At 39.5% G+C, this 22,837-nt stretch overlaps 2 protein-coding genes and 1 gene segment (V, D, J or C); all 3 read left to right on the top strand.

Moving 5' to 3' along the window:
* Window positions 1-486: 486 nt before the first annotated feature.
* Window positions 487-1,372, top strand: LOC786297 (T cell receptor delta variable 1). The gene is made up of 2 exons (XM_015473076.3): window positions 487-593; window positions 808-1,372. The coding sequence occupies exons 1-2, from the start codon at window positions 545-547 to the stop codon at window positions 1,335-1,337; spliced, it is 579 nt and encodes a 192-aa protein (XP_015328562.2). The 5' UTR covers window positions 487-544; the 3' UTR covers window positions 1,338-1,372.
* Window positions 1,373-7,779: 6,407 nt separating this feature from the next.
* On the top strand, window positions 7,780-8,360 carry LOC100299548 (T cell receptor alpha variable 25-like). The segment is given in 1 exon segment: window positions 7,780-8,360. A coding segment is annotated over 1 exon segment (552 nt).
* A 12,062-nt stretch (window positions 8,361-20,422) lies between these two features.
* Window positions 20,423-21,532, top strand: LOC100297248 (T cell receptor alpha variable 26-1). The gene is made up of 2 exons (XM_010809070.4): window positions 20,423-20,716; window positions 21,165-21,532. The coding sequence occupies exons 1-2, from the start codon at window positions 20,677-20,679 to the stop codon at window positions 21,530-21,532; spliced, it is 408 nt and encodes a 135-aa protein (XP_010807372.1). The 5' UTR covers window positions 20,423-20,676.
* The last annotated feature ends 1,305 nt before the right edge of the window (window positions 21,533-22,837 follow it).

Here is a 22,837-nt window from a genome sequence, read left to right as displayed (position 1 = left end):
AACAAGAGATATATTAACTATTTCAATAAGACTGCCTTTCATTAAGAAAGCTGAAGGTATATGAGTTTCTTAAAAGAGTCATTAGACTCTGGATGGAGGAAAGGAGGCATAGGCTAAACGATGACTGTAAATAGATTATAAGGGTTCATAAAACTAAATTATGTTTTAAATGGGCTGGTAAAGTTATTCTGCTGAATAATTACCAATGTATGTCAACTTGTTTATTCTTCAGTTCTCCTCAACTCAAACCTTTCATGAGGATTACTTTTTTCAGGTCCCTTTCAGATATGCATAGGTCATTAGTGACCAGGTAATTCATGACCAGAGAAAGACAAGTAGACAAAATAAAGGTTTGTGGTGAGTCAGACTTTTTCTCATCTGTGCACAGACCACGTGGTCTATAAACATGATGACTCCTACTTCCTGTTGGGGGGAGTCACACAGGTACTGGGTACTATGTATATGTGCTGCCAGGCATTCAAAGACATTGAACTCTCAGCTTGAGGCAGAACTGAGCACATTTGTGCGGGGGAATCCATGCCTCATGCCACTCTCCAGTCAGCTCTGGGTGTTCCTGGCCGTCACCTTCTCTGGTAGGGATGTTTCCAAGCATGGGTCTGAGTGTCTGGGGTGAAAGGCCTGCACACAGACCCGTGGAGCTTCACAGGGACTTGGGGAGAAAAGGAGGGTTGGGGAAAAGCATATTTATTATGATTTCAATTTGGATTTTCTTTGGGTGCCAAATTAGCCTAATTCCTACATTATTTTGTTCACTACTTCAGCTCGGTTTTCTGTTTTTTTCCACAGGATCTGGTGTGGCCCAGAAAGTTATTCAAGACCAGCCATACATAACCAGTCAAATAGGGCAATCTGTCATTCTGAAATGTCAGTATGAATTAAGTCACAGTGGGTACACGCACTACTTTTTTTGGTACAAGCAGCTTCCCAGTGGAGAGATGACTTTCCTTATTCGTCAGGAATCTCTTGGCCCAAATGCAAGGAATGGCCGCTACTCTGTAAACCTTCAGAAAGCACAGAACTCCATCAGCCTTACCATTTCAGCCTTACAGCTGGAAGACTCTGCAAAGTACTTTTGTGCAGTCCGGGAACTCACAGTGCTTGAAGTAATGGGAAAAGCTGTACAAAAACCCCAGAGTGTAATAAGAGAGAGCCCTCCTGCTGCAGGACCCCAGCTGAAATGCACACCTGCAGACCTCAGACAAGAAATGGTAATCCTGTGGTTACTTCATCTGTGGTCTGGATCAGAGGATTTAATTCTAAACAAAAACTCCTTCCATGTCTTTTGGAAACAGGTGTTCAGAGTAACTTTCTACTAATACATTCTTGGTGTTGAATTTTTGACTTTCAAACAATTATACGGAACATGTGTTGTCTAAAGTTGAATACTTGCCCCATAATACATCAAAGAGGCAGCTTCACCTAAAGACCCTCATGTGACAAACATGGGTCTAGTCATAGTTATCTGGAATCATCATGAAAATCATTTCCTTAGTCCTTTCCTCTTAGACTTTGTGTCACTGAAGTTACAATCAGAAAAGCAGAACCACTAATGGTGTCGAATAGGAGATCAGTTATTGAGATTAGAATTCAGGCTATTGCTAGAGCTGGAGGAGTCTATACAAAGCTGTTATCTTTGTATCTGGTGTTGAGACTGAATTCTCTGGTAGCCAGCAAGAGTAACATTTGAGGGATAGTTGGGTGCAGACAAAAGCATGGAGGAACTGTGACTCATAAGGACATACTAGAACCATGAGGATAATAGAACCTGCATAACACACTAAAACTTGTCTCTTACCTCCTTTAGTGTCTCACAAGAATGAGGGACCTTGAGAAGAGTGTCACCTGCTGTTACATGCATACTTGGCCCAGGATAAACAGAAGATTTGGAGATCTGGTGCGAAGTGGAAGAGTTGTGTGTCATCAATAAGATGATGCAGTTGATCAGCAGCAACATGTGTGAGTTGCCACAGTGCCTGGAGCCCTGCACCAACCAGCAGAATATAAAAATATGGCTACTTCATGACAAGTATCTTCCAAATTGATTTCTAGATAGTTAGGTTGGGGCAGTACAAAGTTACTGCAATAGCTTAACTATTTAATTGATTTGTTAACTAGGCATCCATCAGTACCTCTTTTAACAACACAACTTTGTCATAAAGTCATCAGGAAAACTATTCTTCCTGCTGATATGATGCAATAACTCCTCATGCAACCAATATAAGTTAACTCCCTCCTGCAAAGATTATACCAAGTTCATTTATCCATTTTTTGGATGATGTTCTTTTCTCTTCTAGCTGAATCACACTCTTGCATTGAATCCTGAATCTTAATAACTGAGATACAATGAGATATAAGATTAACTTAAATTAGCACATTTTATTGGAGAAGGCAATGGCACCCTACTCCAGTACTCTTGCCTGGAAAATCCCATGGAACAAGGTACCTAGCAGTCTGCAGTCCATAGGGTCGCTAAGAGTCGGACACGACTGAGCAACTTCACTTTCACTTTTCATTTTCATGCATTGGAGAAGGACATGGCAACCCACTCAGTGTTCTTGCCTGGAGAACCCCAGGGACGGGGGAGCCTGGTGGGCTGCCGTCTATGGGGTCGCACAGAGTCCGACATGACTGAAGCGATTTAGCAGCAGCAGCAGCACATTTTATGTTACTACAGGCAAGCAAATGAGACAGGGGATTTAAAAATAATTAATGTATACATATCAATAACCTCAGATATGCAGATGACACCACCCTTATGGCAGAAAGTGAAGAGGAACTAAAAAGCCTCTTGATGAAGGTGAAAGAGAAGAGTGAAAAAGTTGGCTTAAATCTCAACATTCAGAAAATGAAGATCATGGCATCTGGTCCCATCACTTCATGGGCAATAGATGGGGAAATAGTGGAAACAGTGTCAGACTTTATTTTTTTTTTGCCTCCAAAATCACTGCAAATGGTGACTGCAGCCATGAAATTAAAAGATGCTTACTCCTTGGAAGAAAAGTTATGACCAACCTAGATAGCATATTCAAAAGCAGATACATTACTTTGCCAACAAAGGTCTCTCTAGTCAAGGCTATGGTTTTTCCAGTAGTCATGTATGGATGTGAGAGTTGGACTGTGAAGAAAGCTGAGCACCTAAAAATTGATGCTTTTGAACTGTGGTGTTGGAGAAGACTCTTGAGAGTCCCTTGGACTACAAGGAGGTTCAACCAGTGCATTCTGAAGGAGATCAGCCCTGGCATTTCTTTGGAAGGAATGATGTTAAAGCTGAAACTCCAGTACTTTGGCCACCTCATGTGAAGAGTTGACTCACTGGAAAAGACTCTGATGCTGGGAGGGACTGGGGGCAGGAGGAGAAGGGGATGACAGAGGATGAGATGGCTGGATGGCATCACTGACTCGATGGACGTGAGTCTGAGTGAACTCCGGGAGTTGGTGATGGACAGGGAGGCCTGGCGTGCTGCGGTTCATGGGGTAGCAAAGAGTCGACATGACTGCGTGACTAAACTGAACTGAACTGAACATGACCATAGAGTTATTATAAAATGTACGTACAATCGTATCACTTCCTGTTCATCTTTGGGTAATGAGGAACCATTAGAAGATATAAAGATAAAATTCTATATTAAGATATAAAGACAATGTACAGTTTTCCCCTAAATTAGTTCCAGTTTTGTCATTCCCTCTTTTCCACCACATACTCCCTAATGTACATCTACCACTTTAAAATTCTAACCATTTATAGACATATTAAGCTCTTTCCTAATTCAGAGACTTTACAGATGCTGTCCTCTTTGGCTAGAACGAATTTTTCATGTAATTGTGAAAATGAACATGTGTATTAATTATTCATGATCAGTTCAGGCCACACTGTTTCTTATCTAAAATCTCATAGGATAATAATTGTAACAGTTTATTATAAATATTCTTCTATCTGGTCCTCTTTTAAAACTGCTTTGACAAGAATATTAGCGAATAAGGGCTATCTTATACATGTATTCTGCAGAGTCATTTCCTACTAAGCATCTTGAGATCCCTTTTTGTCCATAGACCAAAGCAAAGCTAGGTCTCTTTCTCTTCGTTTAACAAATTTCTATTTCTCACCCCAAGATCCAGAGATAACATACAGTAAATATAATGGTGTGAGTTGGGAAAGGGCAACCTTCTCCAGTGGGTGACTATTCTGTCTTGGTTTGCATCCTTCTGTGTGAACTGCAGCAGGGCTCTTGATCTGCATGAAGATCAGGGAACTTTAAAAGCAACCCCAAGTGCTCTCCAGACCCCTTGCTCTTTTAGGATGGGGCAGAAGCCTTCGTTAACATAGCATTGCTAGATTTGTCTTCATTTTGGTGTCCAAATCCCACATGCCTGAGAAGAAAAACTTGTCCCAACAGTGTGCATTTCAAAAAACTTTGTTATCTCATGGTATTTTCATTTTCCAGCCATCCTAAACTTGCTTCTCTCTCTCTTTCCATATTATGCAGTAATTCAGATTCAGATTCACTTTTGACTCTGAAAGAAATGCTGAGATTTCTGTCATTCATATATTTTCATGACAATTCTGCAAAGACATTAAAAACCCTATAGTGGGATGGACAGCTGGCTCCCAAATGATAAGCCCACATCCTAATCACAGAAACTGTGAATGTGACTTATTTGGACAAAGAGACTTTGTAAAAGTAAACAAAGTTAAGGATAGAAAGATAAGGTCATCCTGGACTATTCAGGTAGGGCCTAAATCCAGTGACAATTTTTCTTTTAAGAAACACACAGGTGAGAAAGCCTTGTGAGGTCTTCTCGATGGAGGAGGAGGTTGGAGGTATACAGTCACAAGTGAAGGAACACTTGGAGTCACCTAAAGCTAGAAGAGGCACTGAAGAACTCCCTTCTAGAACATTCAGAAGGAGTATGTTTCTGTTGACACCTTGTCTCAGACTTCTGGCCTCTAGATTGGTTTAGTCGCTAAAACTCTTGCAGCCCCATGGACTGTAGCCCACCAGACTCCTCTGTCCATGGGATTTTCCAGGCAAGAATACTGAGTGGGTTGCCATTTCCTTATCCAGGGAATCTTCCCAACCCAGAGACTGAACCCAGGCCTCCTGCACTGCAGGCAGATTCTTTACCAACTGAGCTACCAAGGAAGCCCTTCCAGATTGTAAGGGAACCACTTTTTTTTTAAGAGCCATCAAATCTGTGATAACTTGTTATGACAGACTGGAGTTTTAACACAATTTTCCAAAAGCAACATTTCTAAATAGCTACAAGCAACTCCAGATTACTGTCATGGAAGGGTGTTTTTAAACTGATCTTTGGAATATTTTGAGTTCAAGCTCTCACACATGCAGACACATCCATTTATTTGTTATACTACAAATACTTGAATATCTACTATTTATCAGGTATTCAAGTAGTTTCTGGGGACATGGTGATGTTAATATACAAACATTAAGTGCATACCACATATCTAGGCCTTTAATTGTGACACCAAACAGGCAAAGTTCCTTGTTTTCATAGACCCTACATTGTAGAGAATCACCATTCAGTGGAATTTTATGAGATGGTGGAAACGCCCTATATCTGCACTATTTGATAGTCTCTGGTCAGGTGTGGGTACTTAGCCCTTGTTACATGGCCAGTATGATTGAGGAACTAAAATTTTAATAGTATTTAAGTTCAATTAATTTAAATTTAAGTAGCCTCATGTGGCCAGTAGCTGCTGTATAGGAGAGCTCAGTTCTTGAAGGTGATCCAGTACACACCCTCTAGATCATGAGGCCAGCCCCCTCATTTAACAGATCATACTATGGGCTGCTAAGTGCTGTGATAAGCGACAAATTCTGTGGAGCCATACAAATGTATTCTATCTGAGAGTTTTGCTTAAGGAAGTCTTAGAGAAAGTCATATCTGATAGATAAGGCTTCCTGTAAAATTATACTGATTTTTAAAAATCACTGGTATGTGGTACAATAACACAGTGGGACAATAAATATGAGCTCCAAGTTGTAAAATTCACAACCAGAATAATCTGTATAACAGAAAAATAGGTACTTATTATCTTCCATTTCATAATCTTAGGTTGTCTAACAATAAATTATGAGTTTTTTCTATACCTCTTCAACTGTCTATAATCTAATGCATTCTATTAGTACATGCAGAGACACACATGTATGATTCTGATGAAACTGGAAATGCGAAATGATACATTTTATTTCCTCCTGATGCCTTCAGTTCAGTTCAGTTCAGTTGCTCAGTCATGTCCGACTCTTTGTGACCCCATGGACTGCAGTGTGCCAGTCTTCCCTGTCCATCACCAACACATGGAGCTTACTCAAACTCATGTCCATCGAGTTGGTGATGCCATCTAACCATCTCATCCTCTGTCATCCCCTTCTCTTCCCACCTTCAATCTTTCCCAGCATCAAGGTCTTTTCCAATGAGTTAGCTCTTCCCATCAGGTGGCCAAAGTATTGGAGTTTCAGCTTCAGCATCAGTCCTTCCAATGACTATTTAGGACTGATTTCCTTTAGGATGGACTGGTTGGATCTCCTTGCAGTCCAAAGGATGCTCAAGAGTCTTCTCCAACACCACAATTCAAAAGCATCAATTCTTTGGCACTCAGCTTTCTTTATAGTTCAACTCTCACATCTATACATGACTACTGGAAAAACCATAGCTTTGACTAGATGGACCTTTGTTGGCAAAGTAATGTCTCTGCTTTTTAATATGCTGTCTAGGTTGGTCATAGCTTTGCTTCCAAGGAGCAAAGGTCTTTTAATTTCATGGCTGCAGACACCATCTGCAGTGATTTTGGAGCCCCCTAAAATAGTCTCTCAATGTTTCCATTGTTTCCCCTGATGCCCTAGTTTTAAATTTTAAAAATCCCATTTTAAAAGGCGAATTTTTCCTTCCTAAACAATATCAGCTTGAGTAAACTCTTTCTTTTCAAGCTTTGACAAACATACATACCACTTAAACTAGAAAGCATTCTGTGAAGAATTGTTTATAAAGTCAGCAATTTTAGATCCAGCCACAGGGGAGCAGCATCGGCAAACCCGCCCTGCTTTTTAAGATGTGTGAGTAAAATAGGGGTAAGTCTGATTGGCTGTCTCAAATGGCAGTCACTCCTTTCTCTTTTCTTTGCAGAAGGCAGTGTAGACCACAGAAACGTGTGTGGGGCTGGAAAAGCTTGTACAAGGGAAACCCTTTAGGAGCAGGCAGATTCAGCAACTCTTCCTGACAAGGGAGAAGAGGGAAATGCTGCTCATAGCACCAGTGTTGATCTTATGGATGGTAATACCACGTGAGTTTGGGATTTCCCTGATTGCTTCCAGGGAATTCTGCACAGTGAAATATTATCTGCAGGAAACTATAGGAATGAGGTTTTATTTTTATTTATTTATTTTTAAATTTTATTTTATTTTTAAACTTTACAATATTGTATTAGTTTTGCCAAATATCGAGATGAATCCGCCACAGGTATACCCGCATTCCCCATCCTGAACCCTCCTCCCTCCTCCCTCCCCAACCCTCCCTCTGGGTCGTCCCAGTGCACCAGCCCCAAGCATCCAGTACCGTGTATCGAACCTGGACTGGCGACTCGTTTCATACATGATATTATACATGTTTCAATGCTATTCTCCCAAATCTCCCCACCCTCTCCCTCTCCCACAGAGTCCATAAGACTGATCTATACATCGGTGTCTCTTTTGCAGTCTCGTACACAGGAATGAGGTTTTATGATAGAGAGCAGGATGTTGAGAAAAACTCAGAAACTAAAAAGTGGAAAGATGGAGGGAGTTGGGCAGGGAGACATGGAAAGGAGAAAAATACACAAGAAGAACGAGAGAGACCGTTGGAGCTGGGAGAACAGACATCTGATTCGACTTTCTCTGATACTTCTCACTGTTTTCTCAACAGAAGTGAACGGACAACAGATAAGTCAAATTCCTCAATTCTTGCCTCTACAAGAAGGAGAGAACTTCACCACGTACTGCAATTCCTCAAGCACTGTTTACAGATTACAGTGGTATAAGCAGAGGCCTGGGGGAAGTCCTGTCCTCTTGATGATATTAGCTAAGGATGGAGAAGTGAAGACGGAGCAGAGACTGACAGGTCGGCTTGGAGAGACCAGAAAGCACGGCTCCCTCCACCTCGTGGCTGCCCAGCTCTCAGATGTAGGAACCTACTTCTGTGCAGGGCACAGCACTCTGGAAGCACCTGCTGTCTGTCCCCAAACCTCACTGTGGGCTCCAGGGGTCGCTCCTCTACATCTCTCCTCAGGGCAGGGGCCAGAGAAAGCTGAAGTCACGATATCTATGAAGAAACTGAATTTTCAATAATAAAAAAAAATCCCTGGACTCAGACAGTATTACTAGATAATTCTACCAATCTTTTGAAGTATTAGCATGAATTATACACTATTTCTTACAAAAAAAAAAAAGGAGAAAAGAATTCATCACTCATTTTATGAAGTTAGAGTTACCCTGAAATTAAAATCAGACAAAGATCATAACAGAAAACTGCGGAGAAACATATTTAATGAATATAGACATAAAGTTTCTTAAAAATACTAGCAAGTAAAATTTATCTATATTAACAGAGTAATATAGCAAGCACAAATGAATTTTTTCAAGGATGCAAATTACTTCAATTTGAAAATAAGTTGATGAAATTCACCATATCAACAGGATAAAAGAAGAAAAATTACATCATATTAATCTATGTAGAATAAACTTTTGCCAAAATTCAACAGTCAACTATGGTGAAGACTTTGAGAAACATAGGCATAGTGGGGAATTTCCTCCATAGCTAGCAGTACGCTTACTAACAAAAGACTGTGTATTCCCTAAGACTGGGAACAAGGCAAGCACATCCACTTTCATCCCTCTCCTTCAGCACAGAGCTAAATGTCAGAACCAGTGCAATAAAGAAAGCAGATATAAAGACAGTCTTGGACCAGAAAAGAAGTTAAAATGCCAGGAAATATGATTATCTATATAGAAAATCTCAAAGAACATACCCCCCAAAACTCTCAGACCTATTGAGTTCAACACCATAGGAAATAAGATAAATGTATGTAATCAATTTTATTTCTACATATTAGCGATGGACATGTGGACCTCAAAATGAAAAGTATAATATCATTTGTAATGACTTGAAAAAAGACCCTGAGTGGTCTTTTTTGTACAGAAAACATGTACGGAATTTTTAAGCTGAAAACTACAAAACACTGATTAAAGAAATTAAGACAGATGAAGAGACATCATGAGTTTGCAAACTGGAAGTTTCAAAGCAGTAAACATGACAAGTCTCTCCAAATTAATTTATATACACATTATAAAACTCCTGTTAAAATCCATCTGGATTTAAAAAAACAAATACAGGCAAGATTATCCTAAAATTTATATGAACAGGGAGAGATCCTGGAATGATTTTTAAAATCTTGAAGAAATAAGAAGTCAGAACAATCAGTCAATCTGATTTCAGGCTAGAGTCATCGAGGTTATTTGGTACTGGTGCAGGGATAAACACACAGTTCAGTGGAAATGAACAGAGAACCCATAAATAGATCCACACAAATATACCCAACTGACCTTTTCTGGCAAAGCGCCAAATAAATTCAATAGAGGAAGGATAACCCTCTCAACAGATAGTGTTGGAGAAAGTTGAAATCCATTGGTAGGAAAAATTAACCTTGATTCAGGTCTCACACTTCATACATACATTCTTTAAAATGGATCACAGACTTAAATGTAAAATGTTAAATTATAAAAAAATTTTAGGGAAAAATACAGGACAAAAATTTGATATGTGTATGGGCCAAGAGCCTTTGGACTTGACAACAAAACAACAGTCTATAAAATTTTTTAAAAATGACAAACTAGACTTCAAAATTAAGATCTTTTGCCCTGAAAAACAACTGTAAGAGCATGAAAAGACAAGCTACCAACTGTGAAGAACAATTATTTGGAAACCATATATTCCACAAGGAATAATATATAGAATATATAAATAACTCTCAAAGCTAAACAGTATTTAAATAGGGAAAACATTTCACTTAGACCATGGGCAAAGAGCTATTTCACTACAGAACTATACAGATAGCAAATAAGCATATAAAATATATATTCAACATCATAAATCATTGAAGAAATACAATTAAAACCACAATAAGATATCACTAAGAGTGCAGTCTAGTGTGTGTGTGGTAGCAGCACAAGGTGGGGGCTTCCCAGGTGGCTGAGACGGTTCTGCCTGCAGTGTGGGAGACTTGAGTTAGATCCTGGGTCTGGAAGATCCTCTGGAGAAGGGAATGACAACCAACTCCAGTATTCTTACCTGGAGAACTCGACGAACAGAGGGGCCTGGCAAACTACAGTCCACGGGGCTGCAAAGAGTTGGACAAAACTGAGTGACTCAGGGAGGAGAGAAGGAGCACAAGGTGGATTTAATTTACATTTGTTGACGAGTAATGGTGTTGACATCTGCTGGATCATCGAAAAAGCAAGAGAGTTGCAGAAAAACATCTATTTCTGCTTTATTGACTATGTCAAAGCCTTTGAATGTGTGTATCACAATAAACTGTGGAAAATTCTGAAAGAGATGGGAATACCAGACCATCTGACCTGCCTCTTGAGAAACCTATATGCACGTCAGGAAGCAACAGTTAGAACTGGACATGGAACAACAGACTGGTTCCAAATAGGAAAAGGAGTATGTCAAGGCTGTATATTGTCACCGTGCTTATTTAACTTATATGCAGAGTGCATCATGAAAAATGCTGGGCTGGAATCAAGATTACTGGGAGAAATATCAATAACCTCAGATATGCAGATGACACCACCCTTATGGCAGAAAGTGAAGAGGAACTAAAAAGCCTCTTGATGAAAGTGAAAGTGGAGAGGGAAAAAGTTGGCTTAAAGCTCAACATTCAGAAAATGAAGATCATGGCATCTAGTCCCATCACTTCCTGGGAAATAGATGGGGAAACAGTGGAAATAGTGTCAGACTTTAGTTTTTTGGGCTCCAAAATCACTGCAGATGGTGATTGCAGCCATGAAATTAAAAGACGCTTACTCCTTGGAAGGGAAGTTATGACCAACCTAGATAGCATATTCAAAAGCAGAGACATTACTTTGCCAACAAAGGTCCATCTAGACAAGGCTATGGTTTTTCCAGTGGTCATGTATGGATGTGAGAGTTGGACTGTGAAGAAAGCTGAATGCAGAAGAATTGATGCTTTTGAACTGTGGTATTGGAGAAGACTCTTGAGAGTCCCTTTGACTGCAAGGAGGTCCAACCAGTCCATCCTAAAGGAGATCTGTCCTGGGTGTTCATTGGAAGGCCTGATGCTAAAGCTGAAACTCCAATATTTTGGCACCTCATGGGAAGAGTTGACTCATTGGAAAAGATCCTGATGCTGGGAGGGATTGGGGGCAGGAGGAGAAGGGGACAACAGAGGATGAGATGGTTGGATGGCATCACTGACTTGATGGACATGAGTTTGAGTGAACTCTGGGAGTTGGTGATGGACAGGGAGGCCTGGCATGGTGTAATTCATGGGGTCGCAAAGAGTCAGACATGACAGAGACTGAACTGAACTGAACTGAACTGAATGGTGTTGAACACATTTTCCTAAGCTTATTGGTCATTTGGGTGATTTCTTTTGAGGAGTACTACTTTGCATCATTTGCTTATGTATTTTTAGGTTGTAGATTATTTATTTTTAACATTTTAGAATGCATAGGTATGTTTGTTATTCTGTATTCAAGTTGTTTATCAGATACGTGCATGCATATGCACTCAGTCCACTTCAGTCATATCCTACTCTTTGCCACCCTATGGACAGTAGCCTGCCAGGCTTCTGTGTCCATGGGGATTCTCCAGGCAAGAATACTGGAGTGGGTTGTCATGCCCTCCTCCAGGGGATCTTCCCAAGCCAGGGATTGAACCCACGTCTCCTGTATCTCCTGCATTTCAGGCAGATTCTTTACCCACTGAGCCACCTGGGAAGCCTTTATCAGATATGCTATGCTAAGTCACGTCAGTCGTGTCCGACTCTGTGCGACCCCATAGACGGCAGCCCACCAGGCTCCCCCATCCCTGGGATTCTCCAGGCAAGAACACTGGAGTGGGTTGCCATCTCCTTCTCCAATGCATGAAAGTGAAAAGTGAAAGTGAAGTTGCTCAGTTGTGTCCGACTCTTAGCGACCCCATGGATTGCAGCCTACCAGGCTCCTCCATCCATGGGATTTTCCAGGCAAGAGTACTGGAGTGGGGTGCCATTGCCTTCTCCAAATTTCATATTATACAAGTATAAATTTTCTACTTCATTATCCACACCAAATCAGGCTCTAAAAACAGACCTTATTGGACTGGAATGTGTATGTTTTAACAGATCAGAAACTGCAAAGCACTTATGCACTATAACACAAATATTTTAACCCAGTCTATAATTTGTGTTTTCATTCTCTAGGTGGTGTGTTTTGAGAACAGATATATTTAATTTTGAAAGAGTGAAATTTAATATTTTTCCTTTTCTGATTGAGTTTGTATGTGTGCTTTGGAAGGAATCTAAGCTGTCAAACTTATAAAGAAATTCTCCTGTATTTTTAAGAAGTTTTATAGTTTCATTGATCACATTTAGGTCATGTATCCATCTAGAGTTAAGTTTTTTTATGTTATGAGGAAGGAGTCAAGATACTTTCAAAAGATGCAAATAGCCAGTTGCCAGAAATGCAATTAAAACCACAATAAGATATCACTGAGAGCACATGCTAGTGTTTGTGTGGTAGCAGCACAAGGTGGGGGCTTCCCAGGTGGCTGAGATGGTAAAGAGTCTGCTTGCTATGTGGGAGACCTGGGTTCAATCCCTGGGTCAGGAAGATCCCCTGGAGAAGGGCATGGCAACCCACTCCAGTATTTTGGCCTGGAGAATCACATGGACAGAGGAGACTGACTAGTTACAGTTCATAGCATCACAAAGAATCAGACATGACTGAGCAACTGACACTAGCTGTTATCCCAGAAAGACCATCTTTTCCCCCATAGAGTTGCATAGACAGTTTTGGAGAAAATCAATTGGTGATGTATACATATGGACCTAATTTGGATTTGATCCTGCTTATTCATCTTTATTTTATCCTCTTTCCAACAGAACATTCTATCCTAATTACTGGGGCTTCATATACATTTTGATATCTGGAAATGCAATTCAAACTTTCTTCTTTTTCAAGGTTTATTTTAGGTCTTTGAATTTCCACCAAACTTACAGACTTAGCTTCTCAACGTCTACCAAAAAACATTGCTAGTAGTTAGATTGGGCTTGTGTTGAATTTATGGATTCATTTGGGACGATTTACATCTTGATATATGGAGTATTATGTTATTCCATTTTATGCAGATCCTGACTATTTTTTTTTTTTTGGTAGAGAACTGTATACCTTGTGTTAAATTAATTCCCATGTATTTAATAAATGAAATTTAAATTTCACTTTCTAATGATTTCACTAGTATCTAGAAATAAAATTTATATTTGTGTTTAGTGACTGTATTGGAGAAGGCAATGGCACCCCACTCCAGTACTCTTGCCTGGAAAATCCCATGAATGGAGGAGCCTGGTGGGCTGCAGTCCATAGGGTCGCTAAGAGTTGGACACGACTGAGCGACTTCACTTTCACTTTTCACTTTCATGCTTTGGAGAAGGAAATGGCAACCCACTCCAGTGTTCTTGCCTGGAGAATCCCAGGGACGGGGGATCCTGGTGGGCTGCCGTCTTTGGGGTCGCACAGAGTCGGACACGACTGAAGCGACTTAGCAGCAGCAGCAGTGACTGTATTAATTCCCCTATTAATTCTAAGTCTGTAGTTTGCTTATTGACTCCTTTGCATCTTTTACATGCACCTATGAATAAAAATGGTTTATTTCTCCCTTTTCAGACTTAATACATCTTATTGCCTTTCCTGGCTTGTTGCCAGGCCCTTCAGGAAGACAGTGAATAGAAGCAGTGATAGTCTACCTGTCTTGTTTGTGATCCTTTAGAGACTAATATTGATTTTTGATATTTTCATTGATATTATTTATTAGATTCAGGAATTTCTCTTCCATTTCTGGACTGTTGAAAGTATTCATTATACAGAGGTATTAACCTTTTGTCAAGTCATCTGGATTTTCTGAAAGTAAGTTATGGACATTATTTTAGTTTTCATCAAGCAAAGGAAGATAACTTCACCTCATATGGCCTTAGAGATATAATCCTATAAAATTAAGAATTCTGAAAAAAGCCAATAGGCAAGAAAACATTTTTAGATTCCTCATGGTCATGCAGAGTATTTTTTGTTTTTCAGTATTGTTTAAAAGACGCTTGGTAGTGGTTTTTACCATCTTCTAAGAACAAAGGCAAAGAACCTAACAAACAAAAAAAATGTACTAGTAATTGCTTTTGTTCTACTTTTTGCTAATATAATGAAAGTGAAAATGAAGTCGCTCAGGCCTGTGTGACTCTTTGCGACCGCATGGACTATAGCCTACCAGGCTCCTCCCTCCATGGGATTCTCCAGGCAAGAGTACTGGAATAGGTTGCCATTTACCTTCTCCAGGGGATCTTTCTGACCCAGGGATCGAACCTGGGTCTCCCACATTCCAGGCAGACACTAAACTAATACATTCATACTTACTTTAAATAATTCATTTTTATTTGTTCTTATATTTTCATTAGTAGTGCTTGTTGGCTTACATGTGTGTGTGTGTGTGTGTGTGTGATTTGCCACAGAACAGGCTCCCAGTGAATACTTATGAATATTTGTTAAATGAATGAAGCCTGATTACCATGATGTTTACTCCCATGTCTTAAATATAATTTTCCTCCATCTTAGATTTTGAATGTTTTTTCCCTATTGTTGAACTTGCCCATAATTATAACCCTTTATTATCCTGTTAGAGTCTTTTTAACATGCTTTCCATAAAATTGGAAGATTGTTTTCAGAATAGTGGCTCAGCACAATTTCTTTCTTTCACTAAATTCAGGAATAAAGATTCAACTATTCACTCAGGAAACATTCTTGAGTTTCCAGACTGTAACAACCTCTCTTATAAATGCTTGAATTATGTGGACTTTTGAAGTAATCTTTAAATATGGGAAAGTTAAAGACAAATGGAAAAATGAAAGAGATGTCAACAATGAAGAATCATAATAGGGGTTTTACTGACATAAAACAATGAAAAATAATTTATGGCTAAGCAAACACAGGTGAGTACAAAGGTTTTACAACTTAGATTTTTTTTTTCTTTTGAACTTTTGGTTTTGTACTGAGGTATAGCTGATTAACAATGTTGTGATAGTTTCCAGTGAACAGTGAGGGGCTCAGGCATGCATGTACATGTATCCATTCTCCCCCAGTTCCCCTCCCATCCACATAATGTTGAGCAGAGTTCCATGTACTACAATAGGTCCTTGTTGGTAATCCGTTTGAAATATAGCAGTGTATACACGACCATCCCAAATTCCCTAACTATCCTTTTCTCCTTATGACAACCATAAGTTTGTTTTCTAAGTCTGTGAGTCTCATTCTATTTTGTAAGTAAGTTCATTTGTATCATTTCTTTTTAGATTTCACATATAAGGGATGCCATATGATATTTCTCCTTCTCTGTCTGACTTACTTCACTCAGTATGAAACTCTCTAGGTCCATCCATGTTGCTACAGATGGCATTATTTCATTCCTTTTAATGGCTGGGCAATATTTCATTGTAGATATACACCACATCTTCTTTATACACTCCTCTGTCAATGAACAATTAGGTTACTTCTTTTACCTTCAAATTTGAGCTTTCCATTCTGAAGCCTGTCTTTTCACCTTGCTTATAATTTCCTTTGTTGTGCAGAAGCTTTTAAGTTTAATTAGGTCCCGTTTGTTTATTTTTGCTTTTATTTCCAATATTCTGGGAGGTGGGTCACAGAGGATCCTGCTGTGATGTATATCGGAGAGTGTTTTGCCTATGTTCTCCTCTAGCAGTTTTATAGTTTCTGGTCTTACGTTTAGATCTTTAATCCATTTTGAGTTTATTTTTGTGTTAGAAAGTGCTCTAGTTTCATTCTTTTACAAGTGGTTGACCAGTTTTCCCAGCACCACTTGTTAAACAGATTGTCTTTAATCCATTGTATATTCTTGCCTCCTTTGTCAAAGATAGGGTGTCCATATGTGCATGGATTTATCTCTGGGCTTTCTATTTTGTTCCATTGATCTATATTTCTGTCTTTCTGGCAGTACTATACTGTCTTGATGACTGTGGCTTTGTAGTAGAACCTGAAGTCAGGCAGCTTGATTCCTCCAGTTCCATTCTTCTTTCTCAAGATTGCTTTGGCTATTCGAGGTTTTTTGTATTTCCATACAAATTGTGAAATTATTTGTTCTAGCTCTGTGAAGAATACCGTTAGTAGCTTGATAGGGATTGCATTGAATCTATAAATTGCTTTGGGTAGTATACTCATTTTCACTATATTGATTCTCCCAATCCATGAACATGGTATATTTCTCCATCTATTAGTGTCCTCTTTGATTTCTTTCACCAGTGTTTTATAGTTTTCTATATATAGGTCTTTAGTTTCTTTAGGTAGATATATTCCTAAGTATTTTATTCTTTTCATTGCAATGGTGAATGGAATTGTTTCCTTAATTTCTCTTTCTATTTTCTCATTATTACTGTATAGGAATTCAAGGGATTTCTGTGTGTTGATTTTATATCCTGCAGCTTTACTATATTCATTGATTAGTTCTAGTAATTTTCTGGTGGAATCTTTAGGGTTTTCTATGTAGAGGATCATGTTATCTGCAAACAGTGAGAGTTTTACTTCTTTTCCAATTTGGATTCCTTGTATTTCTTTTTCTGCTCTGATTGCTGTGGCCAAAACTTCCAAAACTATGTTGAATAGTAATGGTGAAAGTGGGCACCCTTGTCTTGTTCCTGACTTTAGAGGAAATGCTTTCCATTTGTCACCATTGAGGATAATGTTTGCTGTGGGTTTGTCATACACAGCTTTTATTATGTTGAGGTATGTTCCTTCTATTCCTGTTTTCTGGAGAGTTTTTATCATAAATGGATGTTGAATTTTGTCAAAGGCTTTCTCTTCATGTATTGAGATAATCATATGGTTTTTATTTTTCAATTTGTTAATGTGGTGTATTACATTGATTGATTTGTGGATATTGAAGAATCCTTGCATCCCTGGGATAAAGCCCATTTGGTCATGGTGTATGAGAAAATAATAGCAAATTAAGCAACTGACAAACAACAAATCTCAAAAATATACAAGCAACTCCTACAGTTCAATTCCAGAAAAATAAATGACCCAGTCAAAAAATGGGCCAAAGAACTAAATAGACATTTCTCCAAAGAAGACATACAGATGGCTAACAAACACATGAAAAGATGCTCAACATCACTCATTATCAGAGAAATGCAAATCAAGACCACTATGAGGTACCATTTCACGCCAGTCAGAATGGCTGCGATCCAAAAGTCTACAAGCAATAAATGCTGGAGAGAGAGTGGAGAAAAGGGAACCCTCTTACACTGTTGGTGGGAATGCAAACTAGTACAGCCACTATGGAGAACAGTGTGGAGATTCCTTAAAAAACTGGAAATAGAACTGCCTTATGATCCAGCAATCCCACTGCTGGGCATACACACTGAGGAAACCAGAAGGGAAAGAGACATGTATACCCCAATGTTCATCGCAGCACTGTTTATAATAGCCAGGACATGGCTAGATGTCCATCAGCAGATGAATGGATAAGAAAGCAGTGGTACATATACACAATGGAGTATTCCTTAGCCATTAAAAAGAATACATTTGAATCAGTTCTAATGAGGTGGATGAAACTGGAGCCTATTATACAGAGTGAAGTAAGCCAGAAAGAAAAACACCAATACAGTATACTAACGCATATATATGGAATTTAGAAAAATGGTAACAATAACCCTGTATACAAGACAGCAAAAGAGACACTGATGTATAGAACAGTCTTTTGGACTCTGTGGGAGACGGAGAGGGATGATTTGGGAGAATGGCATTGAAACATGTATAATATCATATATGAAATGAGTCACCAGTCCAGGTTCGATGCACGATACTGGCTGCTTGGGGCTGGTGCACTGGAATGACCCAGAGGGACGGTATGGAGAGGGAGGTGGGAGGAGGGTTCAGGATGGGGAACACATGTATACCTGTGGTGGATTCATTTTGATATATGGCAAAACCAATACAATATTGTAAAGTTAAAAAATAAAATAAAATAAAATAAAAATTGAGCTTTCCAAAAGGTTGCATGCTCAGAAGTGTTCGAGTTTGGGAAATCCCATAGGCAGAGGAGCCTGGTGGTCTACAGTCTATAAGGATACTGGAGTGGGTTGTCATTTCCTTCTACAGGGTATCTTCCTGCTCCCGGGATCGAACCCATGTCTCCTGCATCTCCTACACCGGCAGGCAGATTCTTACTGCTGCCATCTGGGAAGCCCCCATTTAAGAGATTATATAGTAGTACTATAGTGCTCAGTTGTGTCCAACTTTTTGAGACCCCATGAACTGTTGTAGACTCTGGCTCCTCTTTCCATAGCATTCTTCAGACAAGAATACTGGAGTGCATTGCCACTTCCTCCTCCAGGGGATCTTCCCAACTCAGAGGCTAAACCTGCATCTCCTGCATCTTCTCCATTGGCAGGCAGACTCTTTACCACTGAGCCATACTTGTGGACTTTTGGCCTGGGTTTAGTTCTGCAGTTCATTTACTCAGTCACTGGAGGGGGCTGCTTCAACTGAAAACAGCTGTCCTTTCTGGGAGAAGGAAAGGGAAAAGTGTTTTCTATTGATGTGACAAAGAAAAAGGAAAAATGATATACTTCCATTCTCTCTCTCTTTTTTGAATGTTTAAATATTCATTTTCATGTTAAAAAGAACGAATTGCCCTGTAGTTAGAATACCTTTATGCTGAACTACAAAGTCACTTTTATTTCTGAAATAGTTCCAGGAAAAAAAAAAAAGAAAAGAAAGAAAGAAAAAAGGAAATAGAAATCCAAAAGTAAGGAAGAATAAGATCAAAATGTTCTGGTAGATTCCATCCACAGTCCCAACAGAAGCCATTCCCTCTAAAGGCTGCATCTCTCATTCAGTGAATTTCGTGATATCAGGTTCTGATGTTTCCCCACCATCAATTTAGATATTTCTGAGCAGGCTGTCTCTACATTTAAAAGCTACAGCTTTGCATGTTTTTATTTGAAAAGGTATTTATTCCAACACACCTTTCAGTGTTTTAGTATATTGCCTGTATTGCATACAAAAAATATCTGCTATCCATGTTTGAGCATAACTTTTCCACCACCCATACTGTTCCTTTACATAACGGGTGACACGCAATATATTACACACAGTACAATTTTGAGGGAGGAGATGGTTATTGGGTTTATAGACCACCTATCTTGCCATTTGCAGAGACTAGAATGGAGAACTGAGGCTGTTTTTGAGTTGATGAGAGTAGATAGGTGATGAAGGAAGGATTCAGATGGAACCACCCTCTGTGGTCAGTGGAGTTGGAATGAGTGATCTTCCCTGACAGAGACTTTACTATGGTCCCAACATCCCAACATTGGGAAGATGTTATTCTCTTTTGACAACTTGTACTTTATAATCCCCGGGCTGAGTGTCTGTGGTCAAGGATTTTGGATATCTTAGCCCAACAGCCTAAGCCCTTTCCATGTACCTTCCTGAACACTACTTTCTCTGTTTCCCTCCTCTGATTATCTTTTCCCTTCCCTATTCTTATGCTTTTATCCCTTCCTTTGACTTTTTCTATCACTTACATCCACCTTACATTCCATTCCTACTTGTTTGCATTCCTTCCTGTCTTTTCTCTCTGCTTTAGCATCCTTGGTGCACAGCACCTACAAGCAAGGGCATAGAGAACGTGAGGATTAAAGATCACTTTTCAAGAAGAATGAGGTGAGCACCATCTGAGTCATCAGTTACTATATCAAGAACAGATGCATTGAGAAATGTTTACCTAGATGGTGGTAGACACGTGATTCCAAAGACCTTTACAGGAGCCCAGAACTCCAGGTTGTATAGCTTTCGTCTCAACATTATTCATATTTTCTGTCCTCCATAGATCATCACTGACTGCTTTGGAGTTTCACATACATTTTCTGGAATGTGGGTGGAAATTTTCATCTCCTTACAACACAGAGCTCAGTACAGTTTTCTGGTATTAATTAATGTTTTCCATAAGCTTCATAATGTCTTTAAGGAACCAAATGATAGAACAATGGCTCTGGATAGATGGATCATTGTGATTGGTAAAAGTCATTGTAAAAGTCATTGTTCCTTTTACAGAGCCAGACTTTAAACTTCACAGAGTATGGCAGCAGACACCATGTGAGTTGGGGATGTCTCTCCTTCTTTGGAGGACACGACTAAAACAGGGGAGGAAGAGCTAGACAAAGAACTGCTTGATCATTGGCTAACAGATCCTGGCAACAACACACTGATACCTGCTCTGGTTCTAAGTCTCTACCAGTTGTAGTTCTTTCTGTTTTGTAAAACAAGCCTAGGAGCAGTCACAAGTCTGAGCTCTGAGCCCATGGTCCTGGTTTCTCCTTGAAGTATGAGGCTGGTGACTGTAGTAACCGTGTTTCTGACCTTGGGTAAGTGTTCTGTGTCTACAAGGGATGACTTGAGGTCAAAGGGCCGTGAAGTGTTATTTGCTCTCTACTCTCCCTGTGCTCTATTTAGCATTATAACAATGGAAATGAGAACTGATCTATGCATTTGCTAGGGAGCACAAACTTCTACATGACAGGTTAAATCATAGCCATGGTCCCAGAAGAGCACTTAGCAGTAACAAGTTTGTAAGAAATCCCTGGGTTTAGTGAGCAAAGGACCCATGAGATAAAGGCTATAGAATAGAGACTCAGATTCTTGCCATGTGTCTCTGAACTCTATATAATAAACACCAATGATATTTTGCAAGACATAGATAAAAACACTGGAATAGGGGGTAGGTTCAGACAGTTATGGGAATGTTATAGGCTTGATCCACAGAATTACACTGATTTGTGGTCAGGGGCTAATTTTATTTTCTTGACCCTTTAGGGACTGTGGTTGATGCTAAGACCACACAGCCCAACTCCATGGATTGTGCTGAAGGAGAAAATGTAAACCTGCCTTGTAACCACTCTACAATTCGTGGAGATGAATATATACATTGGTATCAGCAAAATCACAATCAGAGTCCACAGTATGTCATTCATGGCTTACGAGGCACAGTGAACAGCAGCATGGCCTCTCTGACCATAGCTTCAGACAGAAAGTCCAGCACCTTGGTCCTGCCCCAGGTCACCCTGAGAGACACCGCTGTGTACTACTGCATCCTGAGAGAGGCACACTGGGACAGACGGGGCTGCACCTGTGCAGTATCTCTGGTAGGAAGAAGGGGGGACACAGTGGGGGAGCAGTCATGAGAGCAAATCTAGAGTCATCTAGAAGGAGAGTCAGAGAGCAGTAAGAGATGAGGAAAATGAAGGGAAGGAGAAGGGAAGAAGATGGATAAAGAAAAGAAGAAAAGGACAAGGAATAAGCACCTAGTTTATTGAGGTAGCTGAGAAGAATTTTGAGGAATGTCAGAATCATAATTTTAGCATAGCAATAAAGTAACGAGGTGTTAATAATTTGTTATGGCTCCTCCTCATGTCAATACAATGTTGGTTTCAGTGTGCTAGTCCCAACATAAGAAGTGGGAAACATACAAATAATTCTTGTACCAAAGGCTTCTTTCATTTGGATCCAAGGCCAAGTCTAGACTCTGATGTGTTACAGTTGTTCCACTTATCAGAAACAAACTACTCTTTCTCTGAGAAAAATCTGAAATGTTATTGTTGCTAGTCTAGAACTTTCATATTTCCCATGAAGAAGTTTTTTGAAAGAAACAAAAATTAAGTGAATAATAATTTTTCACTTTCTAGGCAAGTCTGGAAACCCTGCTTTTATAAAGAGTTTTCATCATTTTTGATATTCCTTAAGCAGCACATGGGACTTCCCCTTTGGCTCAACAGTAAAGAATCTGCCTGCTGCAGAAGCTGCAGGAGAGAGACAAGGGTTCGATTCCAGGTTTGGGAAGATCCCCTGGAGGAGGACACAACAACCCACTCCAATATTCTTGACTGGGTCATCCCATGGACACAAGAGCCTGGCAGATTACAGACCTTAGAGTTGCAAAGAGTTGGACATGACTGAAGCAACTTAGCATGCAGGCATGCAAGCAGCATGTGGGGCTTACCCTGGTGGCTCAGTGGTAAAGAATCTGCCTGCCAATGCAGATTCAATCCCTGATTGGAGAACTAAGATCCCACATGCCTTGGAGCAACTAGGCTTACGTGTTGCTGCTACTGAAGCATCCTTGAACTGTCCATCTGAATGTTAGTGCCTGCAGATCACTTCACTTTCACTGCAGTGAAAATATACAAATCCTCCTCTTCCATCCCTTTTACCCCCAAATCTACTGACAGAGAATCGATATTATTTACAGAGTCTGAGATAAGAGCACAAACTAAAATTATCTTCATATGGTTTCAAAAATATTTATTTTTCTCTAAAATAGCTTTCTAAAATTAACAAGCAGAATACAAAACTAGTAATCAACACTTTAAAAAATGTATTTACAATAGAAATTTTATTTAAAATAATTTATTTTAAAATTAAAATTATAGATGCTTTAATAAAAATAAAACTATTAAAATTTAATTTTCAATGTCCAGCTAGTGGTTAAG

This window comes from Bos taurus, unplaced genomic scaffold (genome assembly GCF_002263795.3).
Source record: "Bos taurus isolate L1 Dominette 01449 registration number 42190680 breed Hereford unplaced genomic scaffold, ARS-UCD2.0 Leftover_ScbfJmS_2217, whole genome shotgun sequence".
NCBI classification, from domain to species: domain Eukaryota; kingdom Metazoa; phylum Chordata; class Mammalia; order Artiodactyla; family Bovidae; genus Bos; species Bos taurus.
The sequence above is the reverse complement of the archived record's forward strand: the minus strand, read 5'-3'. Positions and strand labels throughout refer to the sequence as shown.